The sequence below is a fragment of the Chelonoidis abingdonii genome, chromosome 6 (assembly GCF_003597395.2).
Source record: "Chelonoidis abingdonii isolate Lonesome George chromosome 6, CheloAbing_2.0, whole genome shotgun sequence".
Taxonomy (NCBI): Eukaryota; Metazoa; Chordata; order Testudines; family Testudinidae; genus Chelonoidis; species Chelonoidis abingdonii.
This window is the reverse complement of record NC_133774.1, coordinates 5,767,004-5,791,210: the sequence shown is the minus strand read 5'-3', so window position 1 is coordinate 5,791,210 and position 24,207 is coordinate 5,767,004. Positions and strand designations below refer to the sequence as shown.

General features: G+C 42.2%; 1 protein-coding gene across 3 annotated transcripts in view; it reads right to left on the bottom strand.

Moving 5' to 3' along the window:
• Window positions 1–24,207, bottom strand: part of UBAP2 (ubiquitin associated protein 2) — a 154,600-nt gene that overhangs the window by 102,289 nt on the left and 28,104 nt on the right. For all 3 annotated transcript variants that reach the window (XM_032779853.2, XM_075066824.1, XM_075066823.1), the window contains 3 exons: window positions 9,798–9,937; window positions 3,548–3,625; window positions 898–1,008 (listed from right to left, as the gene is read on the bottom strand). In XM_032779853.2, coding sequence (XP_032635744.1) covers window positions 898–1,008; window positions 3,548–3,625; window positions 9,798–9,937 — 329 coding nt within the window. The remainder of the gene's footprint in view (window positions 1–897; window positions 1,009–3,547; window positions 3,626–9,797; window positions 9,938–24,207) is intronic.

Below are 24,207 nucleotides of genomic sequence, written 5' to 3'. Positions count from 1 at the left end.
GAGATATTCCTCTGCCCTCCTCTTAAAGGGATTCTCATTAATGAGGTTATTAGTGAAACAAGTAGCTATTTGCTATGTCCTACTGTTCCATTATTAGAGTTTGATCTGTAACTCCTCAGGGCACAGACCTCAGCTTAATTTTACACTTGCTAAGTGCAGCGTGCACCTATGAAGCGATACAGTATATCTACAAGTGGCTGCTTCTCCTGTTACAGCAGTGAAAATTGGCTATTCATGGCAAACACACAAGGCTGTTTACTCTGGACCATCTCCAACTGCCTGAGACGCCAGACTGATTAGAGACATGGCAGCACATAACACTGCATTTGCCATTAAGTGTTTTTGTTTATATGAAGTCTTAGTGTCTATCAGAGGGACCCAGCAGTAAAGTGATATGACAGAAACAATGTTTTCAAAGCTTAGTTTGGGTGTTTTGTTGTGGATGCCAAGTTTTGTTTTTGTTTTTAAACTCTTTGTTAAGGCAAAGTCACAATAAAACATTAACACGCTATATCATACATCAAGATCAGATTAGCATTCAAAAAACCTGGCTAAAGATTCTGTCTTACTGGCTGGGAAGTCCTCCTTCTCTGAGCATGCTAAAAAGGGTGACCAAATTTCTCACTATCTATGCTCCCTTTTGTGCTTCTTTTGTGTACATACTTGGCATGAAAGATTTTTTTTCACTTCAAGGACAGTCTAGATTTTACTATACCAATATGTGAGTGAGAAGTCTCCCCAGTCTTCATTTCTTTTTTAGGCAGAGCTGGAAGGAGAGAGAGAGATTGGAGGCTCCTGAGGTCAAGCGTTCGATTGTTCCCCCACAATCCACTCCTAGAAAGTAGAAAAGGGACCATAACAAAAAGTATGCGGTTTTGTTCACAAGTGGATTCTTACTGTGTCTGAGCTTCCTTCCAGCAGTATGTTGATTGCTCTATTCACATCCCCATTACAATCATGTAGCGCCACTATGCATTCATCCTGGTTTTTCCCCGTCACTTCCATAAGCTGGTAAAAAAAGTTGCAGACACATTAGATATCAAACAATTAAAGGGAATAAGGCAAGAATTAGTGCTACTGCAGACTCTCCCAGGAAGAACATTGCTGCTATACCAAAGACAAATTGAAATATATATATTTTAAAGAATTGCTTGAGATCCCAGAGTCACTACCACCACATTTGCAGCCATACAGGACAAATAAATACATTTTAAGGGTGACCTAAAAAGCCTTACCTTTGCCAAGTTCTGAGCTAAGGTTTCTGTGTGTGATTTTTATTTATATTTATAACTTAGGGCAGTGGTCCCCAAACTGTGGGTGTGCCCCCCTAGGGGAGCATAGAGGAACATTTGGAGAGTGAAGGGGGTCTGGGCCAGCTCCCATGGGGGGCATGGAGGGAGCGCCACCCAGCCCCACTCTGCCTGCCAGGTCCTCTTTGGCTCTGGCCCCAGCCCAGGCCATGGCCTTGGCTCCTGACCGCAGCTCCTGCTCCCAGCCGCAGGTCCTAGCCAAGGCCTCGGCTTCGGGCCATGACCCCACTCCCGGCTTGCAGCCCCAGCCCCTGGCCCAGCTCCCGGGAGGGCGCACACAGTTTACATTACAGGTAAGGGAGGGAACAACAAAAAGTTTGGGGACTACTGATTCAGGGTCAGATAGCTGTGTACAGCAGAGAAGTGCAAGGGCCTGAGGAAACCTTCCCTACAATAGGCCACAGAACATCATGGCCACAGCAGTGTCTGCAGTGCGCTTTCAGGAGGTGGAGGGATGACTGACTAGATATTATCTCTGTAGTAGCAGATCCATCAACCCCTTCCCAGCCCCACCTCAAAACACCACGCATGTCAGAAGCCTCTGCCACATTCTGGTCCATGCAGGTAGTGTAGCCCTCCTATGCACAGTCTTGGAACCCTATTTATTTCCACACCCAACAGATGCACACAGGTTATGCTAGAAGCAGGGCCCTCTGGTTTGAGCAGGGAGTATATGATTTGGCTCCTGGTGTGCACCCATTGCCACGGCAATGGAGCATATATCAGACAATTGTATAATGTAGACATCAGGAAAAAGTAAAGGGATAAAGACAATGCATCAGATCAGTCTTTAAAAATGAAACTCAAGAATATGCCACTGGAAGGAGGGGAACAGCTGCCATGCAGCCACCCTAAGCTGGACCTCTAAGTAGGTGGACTGCTAGATTCTGCGTCAGCTGAAACTGCTGACTGTTTTTCAACAGTAACCCCAATAGCAGCACTTGGCAGCAAGTGGTAATCATAACGCAAGGCACAGCAAGGAACTGAACTCTTTACACTGCATAAGTTGCTAGTGATCACCCATTAGAGCAGGATAATTAGAACCCTAAAGGCCTGTACCCAGAGCCTGGCATGCAAGTGGAAGAGGAACTGATGAGGAGCAATTTGATTTTACAATGAATTTATTTGGAATTTTAAGCCTACACTCTCTCAATGATCTGGGAACTCTCTTTTTAAAAAAAAAACAAACAAAAAAAACAACTTTTAGTTCACCTTTGAGCTATGTTTAAAGTTCCACTTTTCCTGAAAAGCTGCTAAGATGTTAGCAAATGCAGTTTATACAGGTGATAAATACTTCCCACATATGTGTATGCATAAGAGCTAAATCCACCCTTTATTCTAAAGATTACTAAGCAATATTAGCTCACTGGAGGGATGCTGTATCTATAGGAGAATAGGGCATGGACGAGGACTAGGTGGATAAGGTTCAACCCAGACAAGCTCAAGGGAACACTGGTAGAGAAGAAAAAGCAATCGGAAAAATTGATGACAACAATGTTGGCACCTCTGACTAAGGCTGGCACTTGTCACTGAGCTTTTCAGTCTGAGGATCTTGAAATATCTTGGGCTGCTCCTACCTGGGACAAACATCATTTAGTTTTCATCTGTGCTATGTGACAGTTTAATCCGAAAGCTCACCTTGTTACAGTCACCCTGAGATTAGATGTGAGCAATATGATCTACATGGTGCTTTAACTTGAGATCATCTAGGTGCCTTCTGCACTAGCTCCTGATTACTACAAAGGATTTAGCAGACAAAGCATAACATCAGTGCTCCAAAATTTGCAGTGACTGCGTACTGTCCTCTGGGTGGAGTTCTGGCTGCTGATTTGGACCAATGAAGCCCTACAAGGTATAAAATATGCCTACCTGGGAGACTATCTGCTCACCTATCCCCCATGCGATACAGGCACAATTGCAATCAACGGAGGTGTTTAGGTTGATTTAAATGGGAGGCAGCTACTAGTAGGGCATTGTCTGTGAGAAGTCCTGTATTCTGGAACTTGCTTCCCACCACAACCTGGATTCATTAACCTTCAGGGCATGCTAAGAGACCATGGGCTCCCCACTGCCACCAATGGGCTTAACCAAAGGGGCAGGTTGAAGGATAAAGATGCAGTGTGAAAGCTACAGAGAGATCACTCTGTCCTCTGAAATCTGAGCTAACAAAACCATTAAGCATCAGACTAAAGCTACATATAAAAGTCAATGCACCAGTAGTAACATAGGAAACATACTTGTTTCACTTTATCTTCAAAATCTGCATCATTCTTATCATAGATCATCTGAGCGAGGCGAATCTGTTCTGCTGTTGCCTGAAAAGTGCAAATATCCAGTAAGGGTTCCAACAAATTTAATTAAAATATAAAAAAAAGACTTTTGACTGTACTCATGTAATATCCCTCCCACTGCCAACATACACCAATTTTTTCTTCCTACATTTTTGAAGAGGAATACAGGGAACGGGCTCAGAAGTTACGTGAGGAAGGAACTAAAAGGACCTCATCTAGATCAGCTTTAAGGTTGGAGAGAGGGTATGTCAAGGATAAATTCATCTACACTATAATTGTGACATAGTCAGGGAATTTAGATAAGTCCTAACCGTGCCCCTGTAACAGAATAAAAGTCCTACAGAGTCCAGGGGCTTTCACCTTGTTGTAGCGACAGCTTCCATCTACACTACAGCTCTGTCAGTGTGTAACCAACCCCTGGACTGTGCTATAGTATTAGGTCTCACATTTTCACTTATGAACAGTCTCACTTGTTTTCCCTGTAAGTGCTACACTTGTTTCCTTTGTCTCTCAATCTGTCACTGAATAATTTTGTTAATCGTTGTTTCTGTTGTTGGAAAGGTTGGTGCTTTGGTTATAGGTTTGGACAACAGACCCACACTGGCAATTTGTCAGGAACCTCGAGATCCAGACTCGACTGGCATAACATGCAGCAGACTGCAGCTGCCCTCGTCCTTCTGGTGAAGCAGCAGCCACCCATGGACATTAGTGGTTACATCATATAATGTTACATTTTGAATCATCATGTGGCTTTCAGGGATCTATAGCCTCTGTGGGATAAACCTCTAAAGGAAAAATGAAGGGGGCGCTGGGCCACCTTTTGCTCATGGGCCTCAGTCCATTCCCTCCCAAAACAGGAAAGCTTTTCTACCTGCTGGATACTAAACTGAATGCTGGGGAAGATGACTGAAGTCCCAAGTTGATGCTGACACACTGAGAAAGAGTTCTCAGTGAAAAAGGGGATCATATCTAATCTATCCATGGAAGAAAACAGGTGAAAACCCATTCTCGAAGGTGAATCTCATTACTACGAGGCCACCTCACAAAGGCTGCACAGTAAAATTCTATTCCTTAGCCGCAAGTCGAAGTAGCCAACACCTCTTTCAAGAAGAATGCCTGTGCTGTTAGGCATTTACCAAGAGCGCACAATTTAAAGGAGGCAGACGGCTATCACTTCTGCAACAAGTCTAAACACTGAGTGGAAGAGTTTAAAACTGGTTTTCAACACACATCACTCAGCTGCTGACTTACTGAGGAGTCACTGCAGCTGTCCCAGTTCCTTGAGGAAAGTGGCATATGCAGCGATGAAAAGTCAGATTCCAGGCTGCAGGACAATCAGTTTGTAACAGGACTTAGTCCTTTACATTTTCAAGGTGTCGTACCTACACGATCCTCACAGAGTAAGTCAGTGACAGAACTGAGAGAGTATTCAGGAGCTCTTAACTCCAAGACCTGATGAAATGCATCCTAGAATACTCAAGGAGTTAATAGAGGAGGTATCTGAGCCTCTAGCTGTTATCTTTTGAAAGTCATGGGAGACGGGAGAGATTCCAGAAGACTGGAAAAGGGCAAATATAGTGCCCATCTATAAAAAGGGAAATAAAAACAACCCAGGAAACTACAGACCAGTTAGTTTAACTTCTGTGCCAGGGAAGATAATGGAGCAAGTAATTAAAGAAATCATCTGCAAACACTTGGAAGGTGGTAAGGTGATAGGGAATAGCCAGCATGGATTTGTAAAGAACAAATCATGTCAAACCAATCTGATCACTTTCTTTGATAGGATAACGAGTCTTGTGGATAAGGGAGAAGCGGTGGATGTGGTATACCTAGACTTTAGTAAGGCATTTGATACGGTCTCGCATGATATCCTTATCGATAAACTAGGCAAATACAATTTAGATGGGGCTACTATAAGGTGGGTGCATAACTGGCTGGATAACCGTACTCAGAGAGTAGTTATTAATGGCTCCCAATCCTGCTGGAAAGGTATAACAAGTGGGGTTCCGCAGGGGTCTGTTTTGGGACCGGCTCTGTTCAATATCTTCATCAACGACTTAGATGTTGGCATAGAAAGTACGCTTATTAAGTTTGCGGACGATACCAAACTGGGAGGGATTGCAACTGCTTTGGAGGACAGGGTCAAAATTCAAAATGATCTGGACAAATTGGAGAAATGGTCTGAGGTAAACCGGATGAAGTTCAATAAAGACAAATGCAAAGTGCTCCACTTAGGAAGGAACAATCAGTTTCACACATACAGAATGGGAAGAGACTGTCTAGGAAGGAGTATGGCAGAAAGAGATCTAGGGGTCATAGTGGACCACAAGCTAAATATGAGTCAACAGTGTGATACTGTTGCAAAAAAAGCAAACGTGATTCTGGGATGCATTAACAGGTGTGTTGTAAACAAGACACGAGAAGTCATTCTTCCGCTCTACTCTGCGCTGGTTAGGCCTCAACTGGAGTATTGTGTCCAGTTCTGGGCACCGCATTTCAAGAAAGATGTGGAGAAATTGGAGAGGGTCCAGAGAAGAGCAACAAGAATGATTAAAGGTCTTGAGAACATGACCTATGAAGGAAGGCTGAAAGAATTGGGTTTATTTAGTTTGGAAAAGAGAAGACTGAGAGGGGACATGATAGCAGTTTTCAGGTATCTAAAAGGGTGTCATCAGGAGGAGGGAGAAAACTTGTTCACCTTAGCCTCTAATGATAGAACAAGAAGCAATGGGCTTAAACTGCAGCAAGGGAGATTTAGGTTGGACATTAGGAAAAAGTTCCTAACTGTCAGGGTAGTTAAACACTGGAATAAATTGCCTAGGGAGGTTGTGGAATCTCCATCTCTGGAGATATTTAAGAGTAGGTTAGATAAATGTCTATCAGGGATGGTCTAGACAGTATTTGGTCCTGCCATGAGGGCAGGGGACTGGACTTGATGACCTCTCGAGGTCCCTTCCAGTCCTAGAATCTATGAACTCCCTGATCTATGTTCAATCCAAGGGACCATTTTGCCTCTATTAAAACTAAGCTTTTCAAATCAGACTAGCACCAAATGCATGTAAACGCACACCAGTAAGCTTTTAGGCACCTTTATTGTAAAGAAGCAAGGTCCACCAATAATTTTAGGAACAAGGTCCCGATAAGCCCAAGCAAGTGGTTTTTACTTATCTAGTGGCACAATACTCCTGTCACACTAAAGAACCTGTTTCTCCATTTCTGATAACCTACCCACTAATTTATCTCAGTGAAGAATTTAGACAGTAATCACAACAAACAGTAGCATTCGTGAACAGAGACAACTATTTGACCAGAAAACAAGAAACTAGTGATTTCATCCCTGCTCAATACTTTTAAAGAAAACAAACCATTGTTAGATAAAAAGCAAACTCTTTTGCAACTTGACTGTAATACAAGATGTGACACATCCACAAAGAAAAACTGGAAATAAAAGCCTTATCTACACTAGGATTTTTTGACTTGCAAATTCCAATGGGCGCAACACCACTGGTGCCAGTATCAACAGTATCTGTATGTACACAGAGTTCAGGAATGTAACCATTGTCCTATTACCCAGAGTTAGGAGACGGTGGTAAAATCTCCTGAACCGTGTCTGTACTACAGCTATCATCAGTGGAGATGCACTCATTTTGAATTATGAGTCCAAAAAAACCACAGAGACTGTTACCAAACCAGCATTAGTCATGGGAAGTGTCACTTTCAATATCCGCAGTCTGGTTTGCCCCTATTGAATAAGTGTCAACTCTATAACTAGCATTGTATTAGCCCACAAAAAGTTGTGCTGTCATTTTTAGTTCTTATACTAATAAACAAGACAGCTAAGTTCTACCTGTCTGAAAAACCTTGATCTTCGCAGTAACAATCACAAAACACACTCACAGGGGATTTTTAATTATCTGTTTTACTACCAACATAAAACATCAGAAAGCAAAAAAACCCACAAAATCAAGTAACAAATGTTACAAACCCAGTTTAACAGTGATTCCACTTAGAGGAAGGACAAATGTGTAACGTAATTTCTTACACAATTCAAATTAAGATCAGCATTACACTGTGGGGCTTTAAGGTGACTTCCGAGATTAGCAGCATCCTCTCAATTCAGAGAAATGAATAAACAGTGACCACAAAGTAAAATACAGCACATTTCTGTTGGTTTGTAGGCTCTTCCATGCAAAAGTGCCAATGTGATATCGAAAGACAGCACAGAGAACAGGTCAGTCAGCAGTACTTAAAATAAACAATTCTTCAATTGACCAAACCAGCATCATCTTATGAAAATGGAGGAGAAAAGAATTTAGACACTACATGGGAAAACTCAGAAGCTTTACTGTATCCAAGTTGTCAGGTTATAAAAATAAAAGCTTCTCCCCGTGAAAACCACTTTCTGAGTCTGTGCAGTTGAGCGAGACACCAAGTTCAAGACTTACAAATGCAAATCAGAGGGGGGAACTTGCGGTTACATGGTAAAAGAGACTACTATATGCAGTAGAAAGTCAGCCTCTCCAAAACACAAGTCAATCCAAGAGCAGGCACCGTTCCCCCCAGGTGAGCACCAGTGGCCTGCAGCATTTTAGGATATGCAGACCTAAGACAGACAGGCTCTTGTCAACCCAGCAGAACAGTAGGGTGACTCTTGAATTAATGCCAGATTTTCAGAAGTGCTTGGAATCCAGAAGCTCCCAACCTGTTTTAAAAATCTGGGTGTGAGTGCCCAGCTTCTGTCCCTCCTCCACCCTGATGGACTGGCCTAGACCATCACTTCAGGGTTGCTGAGTCTCTAAATAATGGAAAGATGGCCTAAGTCCTTCATAGTCAACAGTGTCAACCTCAATGTCCTCAAAATGCAAATCTTTTTTTAATCTTCACTGTACTACTTCCTGTGAATATACTCCACCTGACAGATCTTCAGAAGTTTTCTGGATCCTGCTGCAGATGCCTTTTTGAGTGTGGTCCCTATTGGCCACTGAGAGAAGCTTCGCTCATCCACCCAAGCTCCAGCACTAACTATAGATCCTCTAGCACAGTGGTTTTCAACCTATTCACCATTGCAGGCTGCATACGCAGCTCTCCATGTTCTCTGGGATGAATCCACACAATATATATTCTATCTGTATGGCCCTGAGGACGTCACATGGGCCACAGCTGTATGCTCATTAGGCCGCAAGCGGCCCGCAAGTTGAGAACCACTGCTCTAGCATCAAGATTCTAGCCTCTGGACAGCAGAAAGAGCTGAAGTCTGAAAATATGTGAAGAGTCCATGGGATAAGATCCTGGCAGAAGACTAGCAGACAGCCTTATGGTTCCTTGCTGATCTGGAGCACTCCTGAAGAATGCAAGACTAGTGTGGATGTAGGAATATAGATCCCAGACTTGAAACCAGCAAGCAGTTTGCTCAGTAACCAAATACAGTATTAAAATACAAGCTACCGGACATGCTCGCCAAACTGAGGCAATGCTTTCTTCCCTCCCCCACTCTCAGCCTTTACTAAACCTAGGGCAGCGGTTCTTAAACTAAGGGGCAGGCCTCCCAAGAGTGGCAAGGGAATGTGTCATGGGAGGTGCAAGCTGTGTACTTTTACTTATTTGGGGGGGGGGGCAAAGCGCTCTAGCTGTCAGCCCCAGGTCGTTGGTCCTCATGCAGAAGGGCCATGCACACCCAAGAGGCTGAGATAAAGGAGGCAGCCCAAGTCCCGTCATCTGGGCTCTCCCCTCCATTCTCAACCTGGAGGCAGCTCAGGCTCTCCTTCCCTCCCCCTATTCCCTCACCGGCAGGCAACTTGGGCTCAGGCTCTCCTTCCTCTCCCGCCCCATCCCTCACCTGGAGGTGGCAGAGCTCCAGCTCTCAGCCCCACAATGGCAGCAGCAGCACAGAAGGGTGGCAATGGGCACTAAGTCTGCTGTGATAAGTGATAGATGAATACCACTTTTTATATTGCTTTCCTTACTTCTATGCAGCGCTGCCTTCAGAGCTGGACACCCAGCCAGCAGTCACTGTTCTCCGCTGTGCCTTCAGAGCTGGGTGGCAGTATATGTACTTGTAGGAGGGGGTAAACAACTACAGACACAAAGATGGGAACCCAATCAAAAAAGTTTGAGAACCACTGACCATGGCGATGGTTGCAGATCATAATATGGCATTTACTCTCAACCTGAGGGACAGATGTTACACAACACCTACCTGTACTACTTGTTTCTGCGGTTGTGTTGGTGGTGTGACTGAAATCTGTGTTTTGTCCCGAGTGCCCCGGGTACGTTCACTGCCCACCGAAGTCATCATATACAGTATATACAAAACAATGTATGTACAAAATAGAAAATCTGAAAGCAAAGGAAAAAACATATCAGCTGGTTAACACAGAATACATGCTTAAACTACCAGATATATTACACATCCAAACTCAATGAAGAAGGGTGAATTCGTCCACAGGATTTATTGCCCATCTCTTACCATAAAGGCATGAAAATATACATACAACTTTTTCAACTGGCTTGGTGCATAATTGCACACACAGAGACAACTACTGTGAGTACTTAGGCAAAGGGCTAACTCAATGCATAACTAGCCATCAGCATGCACAAATATTCTAAAGTGCATCTGCAGAAGCTACAAACAGAAATTAGAAACATTGCTGCATGCCCAATTCTTTGAAATACAGGTCTACAGTAATTAAAAGCCTTTTTTAGAGGTTACCCAGAAATTTTATAGCTAATCCAATTATTGCTATATCCTGGTCTAATTAGTATTCTTCACCTTCTTCCTCCTCTTGCATTTACACATAAATACAATTTTTATTGACCAAGATTGAACTCAGCCATTAAGATTTCTGATGTGATAGTTAAAATGTATTCAATAGATTCTGAAGAGAAACAGTATTTCCTGAACTCTTACATATTTAATTGGAAAAAGGTTGCCTTTACCAGGAATTGACTGTAGCATGATATGAACAGGAAGACTGTGTTTCACTTGATTTTATGAATAGGTTTGCCAAAGCCAACCTGTCCTTCAGGCTAAATTTGTCTTACAGCTCCCCAACATGCATAAGCCTTCACAGAAACTGCACTTTGATACTCAAAAGACCCAAATCAAAACAGAACACATGTAATTCAAGCTCAGCTGGCAATCTGATCTACATGAATACTAATCTAGTAATTAGTAGTGGGTATCATTTAAACTAAAAAGTGCATCAGTTATGTCACACACTACGTTGGCTAACTAATACTTCAAATACGTATTGCAGGACAACAACCTTCAGCAGAGTTTAAAGTAACTTCCTTTGATTAAAATTCTCTAATGGTAAACTTGCAAATCTTTTATATGCACTAGCATTTCTTTATACAAATAGCTTTTGAACTATACTGCCTGGAAATAAAAACAGTTAGTGGCCCTCTGAATTCCAGTACACTGAAGATTTAAGTTCAGATAAACTAATTACACCTTTGAGTCACTTTTGTTTTGTACTGCCTAGGACATCACAATTTGAATCCAACTTATAAGCAATAAGCAAGGTCCTATGTACACAGAGTCTGGAAAAAGCATTACTACATTCAAAGACTAGAGTCGATAGTTTCACACTTTGGTACCTGACATTACGCACCTAAATAAAACGATGGGGCCATTTTGATTTAAGAGGTGCTGCACACCTGCAACTCCCACTGACTCCAACTTGAGCTGTGTGGACTCAGTCCCCCTAAAGCCAGCCCATTTTTGTTTAATTGGCTAATTAGAGATTTCGGTCCCTAAAGCTAGGCACTCACTTGAAACATTGTCTAAATCTACTTGCAGTAAACAAGTCCATTTCTATATTATGGAAATATCCAAGTTTAACACATGGCTGGGGCTCAGCTATTTTATAACATGGTTTCTTTTTGTCTGTACAAACATAAAACAGATTTAACCATGTTAAAGAACCAGGTTTTAACCTTCATATACCTAGGCTAACACAGAGTTCCTTAAAATAGAGTTATAACCTTTTTTGCCTACCCACACAGATCAAAATAAGCCATTTTATTACACAGGTGTGCCACAACCACCTTTCACAACCATGTTTACTCTTCCAGTGTGAAACAACTCTTACACATACACACACACACACACACACAGAGCATGGTTTTAATTCTATTGGGAAATCAATCTGTACCGCATGGTTTGGCCTGCAAGCATGCACAAACACAAATACTGGTTGTGTTATAACAGAGGTTGTTTTGAAGTGTTAGCCCAGATTAGACACCTATATTAACACACTATTTTTTACCCCAGTTCTAACTCAGCTTGACCCCATCCATGGTAACCAACAAGCCACTGTTATAACCTGGTTCAACTGCAAGCAAGAGCAATCATGCTGAGTCTAGGGTTCCCAACTGTCTAATTGCACAAACCTAAACACCCTTTCCCTGAGGCTCCACCCCCTCTCACTCCATCCCCTCCTCCCTTGGTCCCTCGCTGTCCCCCACCCTCACTCACTTTTACCAAGCTGAGGCAGGAAGTTGGGGTGCTCTGGAGTTGGCACTCAGGATAGGGCCAGCGTGCAGAGACCCCCTGGCTGTCCCTGTGCCTAGGAGCCAGAGGGACATGCCAATTGCTTCTGGGAGTCATGTGGAGCCTGGGCAGGTTGGATGCCTGCCTTAGCCCCGCTGACCAGACTTTTAGCAGCCTATTAAAATCTCCTGGATTGGTTTCAGTAGCCACCGAGAGATCAGTTGTGATTCCAACAGACTCATGGCAATCTAGGAGGGTTGGCAACCCTATTAAGAGTCATAGGGTACATCTACACAGCACAACACAACAAAGAAAAAATGTGCAGCAAGTCTCAGAGCCTGGGTCACCTGACTTGGGCTCGCGATATGGAGCTAAAAACAGCAGTGTAGATATTAGGGTGCAGACTGGAGCCCAGGCTCTAAGTCCTGGCAAGGGGGGAAGATCTCAGAGGCCAGGCTCCAGCCCATACCCTAAGGTCTAGATGGCTATTTTTAGCCTTATTGCACAAGCCTGGGTCAGCTGACCCAGGCTCTGAGACTTGCTGCAGCAGGGTTTGATTTTTTTTGTTTGGCTATGTAGATGTACCCACGGGGTTTAAGGCCAGAAGTAACTGTCAAATCATCTAATCTGACCTCCCGCACATTCACAGGCCACTAAACCCTACACTGTTACTCCTGCATTGACCCCAGTAATCTGGATTAGAATAATGTATTACTGCCCTCCAGAGACTAAAATTTAAGCATGTTTCTTAAAAAATCACAGTTGAAAGCCCTGTGGAGATGGAACCTTACAAATAAAAACTATTACAGTTGAACCTCAGAGTTATGAACTGACCAGTCAACCACACGACTCATTTGGAACTCAAAGCATGAAATCAGGCAGCAGCACAGACCCAAAAAAATAAAAGCAAATACAGTACATTACTGTGTTAAAGGTAAAACTACTAAAAAAAAAAATTAAGGGAAAGCAGTACTTTTCTTCGGCATAGTTAAGTTTCAAAGCTGTGTTAAGTCAAGGTTCAGCTGTAAACTTTTGAAAGAACAAGCCAGGATGTGAACCTACCGCACAGTGAAAGTGCCAGAGTGCAGCTTAGTGTTCTGCCAGGACTTTTACAGTGCTGTAACAGTGTACACACAATGTGTTAGCACATGGCAAACCGGCATGCTGTAGATTCACATACCCTGGCTTGTTGCGCACTAACTCACCATGTAGACAAGTCCTAAGAAACCAAGCTTTAAATGGTTTTATTGCACCACTGCATCCTGTGTGTACCAGCCAAGGGGAAACAGCACCTTTCTAGCAACAACAGGGTTAGGGCCATGCTCTACATAGATGCCCACACTACTCCATAACTCAGCATAGATAGTGCCCCTGCTATATCACTTTGTCACTTGAATTTCACCAACTCCCACAATCATCCTTTATAGTGGTATACTAAGAAATATCAGGATGGCAACAGACACCTGCTGCTTTCTAAATCAGAGGTTGGTATGGTGCTAAGAATTTTCACTATTAAGTGGATAGTGCTAATTATTTAAGATGTGGTTTAACAAGAGCCTCTCTCCCTCACAGACTGGCTTCTCCTTCAGCTTGATCGTGCAGGTTAGTCAAATCCTTTTGACAGTCTGTTGCCATGGAAATGACCAGTATGTCACAAATTCAAGCATCACATCTTGACTACAAGATCAAGCAAGGAGAAGATGGGCTGGGAGGGATAGAATGTCTGGTTAAAGATCTATTCAGGAAAGTTACAAAAAGCTGACAAATGGATTTGTGTCAGTACAGTCCATCCTGATGTCTGGCCCAGTGTGAAAATCCCTTGATTGCAGTTCATATTTGACCTTACAAAGACAAAAGTATTCCAGATACACTGCTGCTCCAATATGCACCTGGAACAGCTGTTTTTTGAATAAATGGATTCATGTTAAGCTACAGACCTTTACGGCACAAGTGCTGGAGAAGGGGGAAAGTGCTCCAGTAACAACAGACTGGATTTTCAGACACTACTATAAAGCAGCAGTCACACTTCCCCTTATAACCGTAAAAAACTGTGCTACTTGGGATCAGTTTCAGAAATCATCCCAAGCCCAATGTAAGTTAAGATCACCTTCATCTGGGAGATACTAATTCCCTCTAATAGAAACCCATCTACTACCTAAAAACCCCTCACTTTGAATACTGTTCAGCTTCTCAAGTGCTAAGAAACTCCTCACTAGAGGAGAACTAAAGGAGACCAGCCCTGAGCACTTTCAGAATGTGGTGCAAAACTCAACTTCAGTAATAGCTCACAAAAGCCTTCCCACTGTAACAAAAGCTAAAGAATGAATTTGTAAAAGTCTTCAAATACAGTGGCTGGCTAAACCTCAAAGTGGAGAAGAGCAGGGGCATTTACAAGTCTTAAGTTCATATTTAATGCTGTTGACTGTACAGAATCTAGTACAATTGGGCCCTGATTCTTGATTGGGATTCCTAGATACTACCATGAATACAAGAATGCCCACATTTTTCAGGAGCATAACTACAACGTTAAGTGAGGAGTTACTGTACGTGTATTGTTTGTGAATAGTGTCTACTGAATTAGCAACTGCATGCTACTCTTTTGAAACCCTCTGCACTGTCACTCTCAATGTCCAATCTTCCTTAGTGCATCCTCTCAACCCAGGCGGGTCTTGATCCCAGCTGGAGCCTTGAGACACTACCATAACAACTATTAAATAACTCAGCAGCAGCAGCACACATTTTTTAAAAACTGAAAATCCTCAAGGGAAAATTCTGTCCATCAGGACTAGGGAGGTCTCGATCAGCCGCAAGAGAGAGATTCTATGTGTCTCTTAGTATCTGTTGCTCATTTAGAATATATTCTGTTCCTGATCTATAGTGAGAAAAACAGAGTCATGTATTACACTCATTGAGAAATATTCTTTAAATTCTAAATGCCTATGTTACGTTCAGTAATTTGTAGTTATAAAACACACCTCTGTTTACAGCAGGCTTTGAAGTGCTTCTAACCAAAGAAGGAAGGACAGTAAAACCTGTCAGCATTGGAATTATCTGTCTTTCCAAGCACACTATTTTAATCTGTATAGAAATTTTTATAACGCATCATAATAGAGGCTCAAACTAGAGAGAGAGAGAGAGAGACAGAGACACCTCAAATTAAAAAAACATAGTAAGAGGACCAAAAATATTCCATCATGGCTAGACAAAGTAAGAAGAGGCAGTCAGAGTAAAAGATCAGATCCTACTGAGGAAAACAGAAAGGACCATAAACTCTGGCAAGTCAAGTGTAAAAGCATAATTAGGCCAGCCAAGAGAGAATCTGAAGAGCAACTAGCAAAAAAACAAAAACTAACTCCAAATGTTTTTAAGTACATCAGAAGCAGGAAGCCTGCCAAACAACCAGTGGAGCCACTGGACAATCCAGGTGCTAAGGAAGCACTCAAGGAAGATAAGGCCATTGCAGAGAAGCTAAATTAATTCTTTGCATCGGTCACTGCTACATAGGATAGGAGACAAGTATCAGAGGGGTAGCCGTGTTAGTCTGGATCTGTAAAAGCAGCAAAGAATCCTGTGGCACCTTATAGACTAACAGACGTTTCGGAGCATGAGCTTTCGTAGGTGAATACCCACTTCGTCGGATGCATGTAGTGGAAATTTCCAGGGGCAGGTGTATATATATGCAAGCAAGAAGCAAGCTAGAGATAATGAGGTTAGTTCAATTAGGGAGACGAGGCCTTTCTAACAGTGAGTGGGAAAATTCCAACACGATTCAACAAGCTCCACCCAACCATCAACCTAGCTCGACCAATCTAGCACGGGAGGTCCCATCCTAGACATCACCGGTTGCAAAAGTAATGATGCACTTGAACACACACCCTATACAAAACCTACCCGACTCTGTCAACTACCTTCCACGAACGCTCTAGCTTCCTCCTGGCACACCACACCATCACGTCTACAGCCAAGCATTGAGGTACACAACGACGCATCCTGCTCTAGACCCCTCAAGACAGAGACCAACACCCACAAAATCCCACCTGACAGAGCATTCTCAAAACTACCAATATCCGCACAAAGAAACAGATCAACAGAGCCAGATGGTTACCCAGATAGCCTCCTACTGCAAACAACACCCAAGAAAGAACCAACAGGACTCCATATGCCCATTACAATACAGCCCCAGCGAAACCCTCCATATAACGTCATGCAGGATCTACAAACCCATACTGTACAACGATCCACACACTTTCAACAGGCCTTGGGTGCAGGACCAGTCCCACCCACAGAACAACTCTCCCAACCTGAAGCATACTCTCACGCCAGTAACTGCAACACTGGCAAACCATAGTTAACTCTAACTCAGACACTCAATCCAGACACGACTCCGATGGTCAACTCTCCCACAATTACTACCACCCAAGACACCATTACAGAACCTAAACAGATCACCACACCATCACCAGACGTTCATCACGCACTGCCGTCCACAATGTATATACGCCCATCATATGCCAGCAATGCCCTCTGCTATGTACATCGGCCAAACGGAACAGTCTCACGGAAAAGGATAATGGACACAAAATCAGATATTAGGAATGGCAAATACAAAACCTGTAGGAAGAACACTTCAACCTCCCTGGCCACACCATAGCAGATCTTAAGGTGGCCACCTGCAGCAAAAAACTCAGGACCAGACTTCAAAGAGAAATGCTGAGCTTCAGTTCATCTGCAAATTTGACACCCATCAGCCAGGATTTAAACAAAGACTTGTGATGGCTTGCCAACTACAAAACCAGTTCTCCTCTCTTGTTTTCACACCTCAACGCTAGAAACAGGGCCTCATCCTCTCTGAGTGAACTAACTGTTATCTCTAGCCTGCTTCTTGCTTGCACATATATATACCTGCCCCTGGAAATTTCCACTACGTGCATCCGACGAAGTGGGTATTCACCCACGAAAGCTCATGCTCCAAAACGTCTGTTAGTCTATAAGGTGCCACAGGATTCTTTGCTGCTTTTCTAGGATAGGAGAGAGATCCCCACACCTTAGCCATTCCTTTCAAGTGACAAATCTGAGGAACTGTTCCAGACTGAAGTATCAACAGAGGTGGTTTTCAAACAAATTGATAAATTAAACAGTAATAAATCAACAGAATCAGATCGTATTCACCCAAGAGTTCTGAAGGAACTCAAATATGAAACTGCAGAACTACTAACTATGGTATGAAACCTACCACTTAAATCAGCTTCTGTATCAGATGAATGGAGGATAACTAATGCAATGCCAATTTAAAAACAACTCTAGAGGCAATCCAGGCAACCGTAAACCTAACTTCAATACCATGCAAACAAGTTGAAACTATAGTAAAGAACACAATACATTTGGGAAGAGTAAACATGGCTTTTCTAAAGAGAAATCATGCCCCACCAATCTATTACAATTCTTGGAGGGAATTAAAAAAAACATCTGAACAAGGGTGATCCAGTGGATACAGTATACCTAGACTTTCAGAAACCCTTTGACAAGGTCCCTTACCAAAGGCTCTGAAGTAAATCAAGCAGTCATGGGATAAGAAGGAAGGTCCTCTCACAGACCAGTAACAGGTTAAAAGATAGGAAACAAGAAGTCAGGAATAAATTATCAGTTTTCACAGTGGAAAGGGGTAAATAGCAGGGTCCCCCAAGGATCTGTACCGGGAAACGTGCAGTTCCACATATTCATAAATTATCTTAGAAAAGGGATAAACAGCAAGGTGGCAAAGTCTGCAGATGATACAAAATTACTCAAGATAATTAAGTCCAAAGCAGACTGCAAAACGTTAACTCACAAAAGGTATCTAACAAAACTGGCTGACTGGACAACAAAATGAAAGAGGAAATTCAGTGCTGATATATGCAAAATAATGCACACTGAAAATATAATCCCAGCTATACATACAATATAATAGGGTCTAAATTAGCTATTACTGATCAAGAAAGATCTTGGGGTCATCATGGATAGTACTCTGAAAACATCTACTCAACCAGCGGCAGCAGACAAAAATGGTAACAAAATGTTAGGCAAGGGTTAAAACAGAAAATATCTTAATTTCACTATATAAATCCATGGGACATCTACACCTGGAATACTGCATGCAGTTCTGGTCACTCCATCTCAAAAAAATATTAGAATTGGAAAAAGTACAGAGAATGGCAACAAAAATGATTAGGGGGCTGGAACAGCTTTCATAAGAGGAAAGATTAAAGACTGACTTATCTTAGAAAAGAGATGACTGAGGGGGGATATGATAGAGGACAACAATATCATGAATGGTATGGACAAAGTGAATTAGAATTTTATTTACCCCTTCACATAGCACAAGAGCCAGGGGTCCCCAATGAAATTAGTATAGAGTAAGTTTAAAACAAACCTAAGGAAGTACTTCTTGTCACAACACACAATCAACCTATGGAACCCATTGCCAGGGGAAGTTATGAAGGTCAAAGGTATAACTAGGTTCAAAAACAGAATAAGTTCATGGAAGACAGGTACATCAAAGGTTATTAGCAATGATGGTCAGGGATGCAACCCTATAGCCTGGGTGTCCCTAAACCTCCGACTGCCAGGAGCTGGGACTGGACCACTCAATAACTGCCCTGTTCTGTTAATTCCCTCTGAAGCATTTGGCTGTCAGAAGACAGGATATTGGGCTAGATGGACCACTGATCTGACCCAATATTGCCATTCTTATGTTTTTATGAAATTCAGTTCTTTCCTTGAGACAGGGAAGTGTTGGCAGCTGTTTGAGTTTCCTCATATTCCATCATAAAGACCAAGTTTTTCACCAACATCAGACCATACAAGAGAAATGCAAGTTGCTCTGAGGAGTACTAGTCATTAGTTGATTAGCACAACTATTGCATAAGTTTCTAGAGATTCCAACCATCTTACAAGAATTTGGACAGCACATTGGCTCTCATGCTTCTTCTGGTCCCATCGCTGAGTTTCAACTTCTACTAAGCCAGTGGTTGTCAAACTCAGGCTTTGGCCCTCCTGCCCTCTGTGGTGAGGCTCGGGCTTTGGAACCTCCTCCTTGGGGTCATGTAGTAATCTTTGTTGTCAGAAGTGGGTCATTGTGCAATTAATTTTGAGAAGCCTTGTGCTAAGTTAATATGCTGGGAGCCAAGACCTGGCAATTTGGCTTGGGTAAGAGCAAAAGGAAAGAAAGCTGGCTCTGTAGTACGCTCTCCTCCTAACCAGTCAACTCCAAGGCAGGCCGTCCGTGGGTGGGGGTGAAGAACCCAGACCCACTGTTTAGGAAGGCGCAGGGGCAGGGTTGGTCGCTCCCCACTGGATTTTTCCCATCACCTCCAAAACCCACAGGGCAAAGCAATGTGTTATTGAAAGCTATCCGCACTAACTTGTGCAATACTTCACACCTCCTCATCTCCCAGTTAAGTGTAGGGAAAAGCAGCAGACTAAGTGAGCACCCAACTACACAGCAGCTGCAGGATTACTGCAGATCAAGGAAGCAGCTCCCCATGGAGCAGAAGGAAATGCACTGGGGAGGCACAGAGCTCTCAGACACAGAGAAAAACAAACCATCTGGTTAGTTCAAAATGTGAATGGAGATTTGTGACCTCTGCTTAATCAATGCCGCCATCTATTACTATTACAGGTAACACTGGTAAGATTTAAGTGACAGAGACAGGTTAGGTCAAGTCAGAGACGCACTGCCAGAGCCATATAGGAAAGTCTGCCCATATCCTGCCTATGCTATGACTGGCTTTTCTCGGTGCCATTACTCCTTCATGTTTCTAGTGAAAATGTCAGCAGGACAATTTCAAAGCAGTACAAGGTCGACTACTGCAGTACAGTGAACACTAGCTAAAAGCACAGATGAGGGCACTGCAGGCTTGCATTTTGCCAAGAGTTCCAGTTGTTGGACAAAGCTGTTAAAAAAATTAAAGTGAACCATTTTCCAGTATCAGTCACGACCCAAAGTCAGCAGTATGCTGACAATCCAAAAAGCAATTGTACACTCATCAAGAAACCAGGAGTTAACCTAGTTTTACCTGAAAGAAGGCAAGAAGGGACAATCTACAGATAAAGTTAACCAGACAAACCTACCATGGAGGTTTACAAAGTTTTCATAATTAACTTTCTTGGTCCATAAGTACCACTTAAATCCTGTGTGATATAAACCTTTGGTACTTTTAGGAAAATCTGTAAGAACGGCATACTGAGTCAGACCAATGGTCCATCTAGCCCAGTATCCTGACTTCCAACAGTGGCCGGAGCCAGATGTTTCAGAAGGAATGAACAGAACAGGGCAATTATTGAGAGACCTAACCCTGTTGTCCAGTCACAGCTTCTGTCAGTCAGAGGTTTAGGGATACCCAGAGCATGGGGTTGCATCCCTGACCATCTGGGCTAATAGCCACCTATGGATCTATCCTCCAAGAGGTACAAAAAACAAAAATTGTTAAAGCAATTAAGTGGTACAGTTCAACAGGTTGAGTTAAACAATTTACATCAATAAAAAAAACTAAAGAAATATCAGAAATGTACAGCTCAAAAGCAGGAATATTACAGCATGCAATTCACATTCAATTGAAGAAACGTCACCAACTATTAACAAGACTGGTGATTCACGTAACAAATTAGCTACTAAACTGTGAAAAGCTTTAAGAATACTGAATATTTTGATTAAGTCAGTTAATCGTATTTAAACAGATATTAACAGAATAATAAGAATTCTCCATTACCATGGGAGAGGGGAGCTGATAACTTCAGTTATTAAACTAGAGAACGTGGATTTCAGCTATTCAGTCTGGTATAGCTATCAACTCCAAGGCAGTCCTTAAAGTTTACCACCATTCACATATGAAAACAGACTCAAGGACATGCTGCAAATCCCTGTAAGAAAAAGCATATACAAGGCCTGCACCAAAGAGAAGATAATTTCCCGTGCTGGGAATTCACTTTGACCGAGGTTCTTGCTTACAAGGTGCTGTACGGAAAACAATAGGGCACCAGACGGAGGCCAACACTATGCACACTGTTGCCAGATCACAGGAATATGCTCAGTGCTTGTGTTCTCCCTGCCCCCTTTCTGCTCCCTCCTGCACTTCTAAATAGCGTTCCCCTGTAAGAGGTTCCAAATGAATTCCTAGAATAGAAACAGATACAAGCAACAGTATCTATAAATAGGCAAGCAAGGATTCAGACATATCTGACACTCTTGAACTGGAAGAAAGGCACACTTGCATGCCAAAAGCATCAAAAAGAGTGCTTAAGCCCAATTCACATTAGAAATGGAAATCAGTAAAAGGTATAGAATTATCTTTCACATGAAGGTGAGGCTGTTTATAGTTTGAACCAGAGAAAGCCACCTTAATACAGATCTACAACCTTCTCACCAGATCATATTAGTTTCCAACACAAATCCCAATGGCTAAATTACCAGCCATCAGGAATATCATCACAGCAAACGCTGTTGAAAACCTAGCTAGGCTATATCTAGAGAGTCTTCACATGATGTAGGTATGCTGTTAAAATCTCACTAAATCAGATTTTAGATTCTATCTTCAGAGTTTTGATGGTGACACCAAAGGTGGACAGATACCATGGACTGTGTGTGTTCCTACACTGTCTAGCACAGTGGGCTTCTTCAGCAGTTCCACAATAACAGATTGCTACTTGTCACTCACTAACAATGTGCTTGTCACGGCACGAGACAAACTCAGGAGAGTCCCTAGCTCAAAGATGTTATAATCTAAGAGGAAATATCTGCCTGAGGTTTTATTTGATCCCTCTGCATACACTACAAAAAAACTGCATTGGACTATTTGATGGTCAACACCTGTATTGCAAATTCATATCTTAATGGATTTCCCTTGGCATTTTTGTTTACCAGGTTTCTCCCACTTCACTGAATCCACTTAGTTGAATCTGGATTGCTTTCCCCCAAGTGTAATAGATGCATTTTTTCTAAGCTGAAACTCTTTTCTTTCCACATTTCTCATCTGAAGCTTTCTACTTGTTTGTCTTCGCTATCATTTGCAACTCCTCAAAATTTAGTACCATCTACAAATTTAATTTACATGTTGTTTATATTACTCTAGAACATTAATAAGGATAGACACTGATCCCCACCATATTCCACTAGACCAAAGCTTGATATGCTGCCAACCAAAAAAAAATAAATTATTAATTTCTACAACCCCATAAATAAAGAGAGCCCCAGGAAGCTCTGGAATCCCCATCAGAGGTTTTAAAGAACAGGCTGGATTAACATCTGTTAGGGATGATCTAGGTTTACTTGGTCCTGTCACAGCACAGAGGGCTGGTCTTGTATGACTGGAAGGGACCTTGAGAAGTCCTCATTTCTATGATTCTGTCTACAACATACTGCACCAAAGTAGGTCTATGAGAGTGAGGTGCCTGCCCAATGTGGCATACAAACTAAAAGCAGGTATAATCTAGATCAGTTGATTGACATGTTCAAATTTCCCCACCTCTTTTTTGAAAAAAACAATACAATATCTATTTTATGGGGTCTGCTTTACTTCCCAATTCAAGGTTTTACCCTTCTTCTTACAGAAAAATGTTATAAGGATTTAAGTATCTCAGTCAAATTTTATCCCCATCTCATTTATTAATGGACCTACTTTAATATTTCTTTTCCTCCTGATGTTTGTTTGTAAAAGTCCTTCTTATTCCTCCTTTTGGCTAGCACTGAATACTGGTTCTGCTTTTTTTCCTGCCTTTATCTTTCCTCTGTGAATCCTAACTGAATTGAGCATTTTGCTGCCACTCCTGTTCCAGTACAAGGTTTTAACCTCCTCCCCTCAGCTCTTTGAGCCAGTCTCTGATAAAATTCCACATTGGCTGCTTTATGGTTCTTGCAATCCTCTTTCTCAGAGGGAATGTAGACTATTTTACCTTAATTAGCATATTTTAAGATTCCCAACATTTCCTTCACATTGATGGGATTTAATAGTCCCTCTTACGACAACTTATTCACTAAGTTCCTCAAAATTTGTTTTCTGGCAATCTAATACACCTAGACTATTGCATTTGGGGAACCCTTTCTTTATTATGCTGAATTAAAGTGGCTCCTGATCTAAAGTTCCATGCTCCATGTTTTAAACTTTTGTCATCCACCTGGCGAAAGTTACAATCCACGTTCCCCATGCTAATGGAGCTTGTAATTTTCACGAGTGCTCATGAAATGTAAGCCTCAGAGAGCTACTTATGAGGCTTCTCAGAAATTGCACTGTACAAGCACTATCAACTGAGTTTGTAATCACCTTGAGCACCAGAGAAAAAAAATACTGCATTTGTGGAATTTAAATATGCAGCTAGATTAGCATGGAAGAAGCAACTTCAAAGTAGCTTCACATGTGGTTGTGCTGCGATAGTTGAGCATCAGTTGCAAAACTTGTAACTTGCATGAGATCTCAAACACTGAGTAGGGTTTGTTGAAACCTTAGAGATCAAACCTGCAGTGAAATTGTGGTAAACAATTTCAAACAAAAAACCCACAAGTTATATAGTTCCAGCTATGTTTTGTGACCACTACTGGAATACAGGCCTAACAGAAGAGTTTTTTATTTTCATGTGGCACCCATGGGATGTTACAAAAATAATCAAGTTACAAGCACCGTTAAAAGCATCTCAATTTATCAGTTACACACACAATCTAAAAAGTTTCCTGACCAAAACTGCACCCGCAACTCCAAAATTCAATTTCATTAAGATTATGGAGTAAGATGTCCCTTTGGTCTCTTTAAAGCATTTCTCAGACAGAATTATTAAATTAAATCTGATATATTATTTATTTAGCTAAAATAGTTTGTTTTAAACAGAAATTTCAAAGTCAGAGAAATCACAATTAATATTCAAAAAATAACTGTAACTCTGCCCTTGTATCACTGCCCACTCTCCATCTACGGTGGTAGTCTCCAACATGAGCTACAACCCACACAATCCTCTCCCCACCAGCACACTCTGCAAGCTGGTCAACCAACTCCTTGCTACCCACCCTTTATATACAAGTCAGAAAACACCAATTTACTGGTATGAGACTCCCCTGCTGTATTTTGGACACCCTCCTACTATAGGCTGA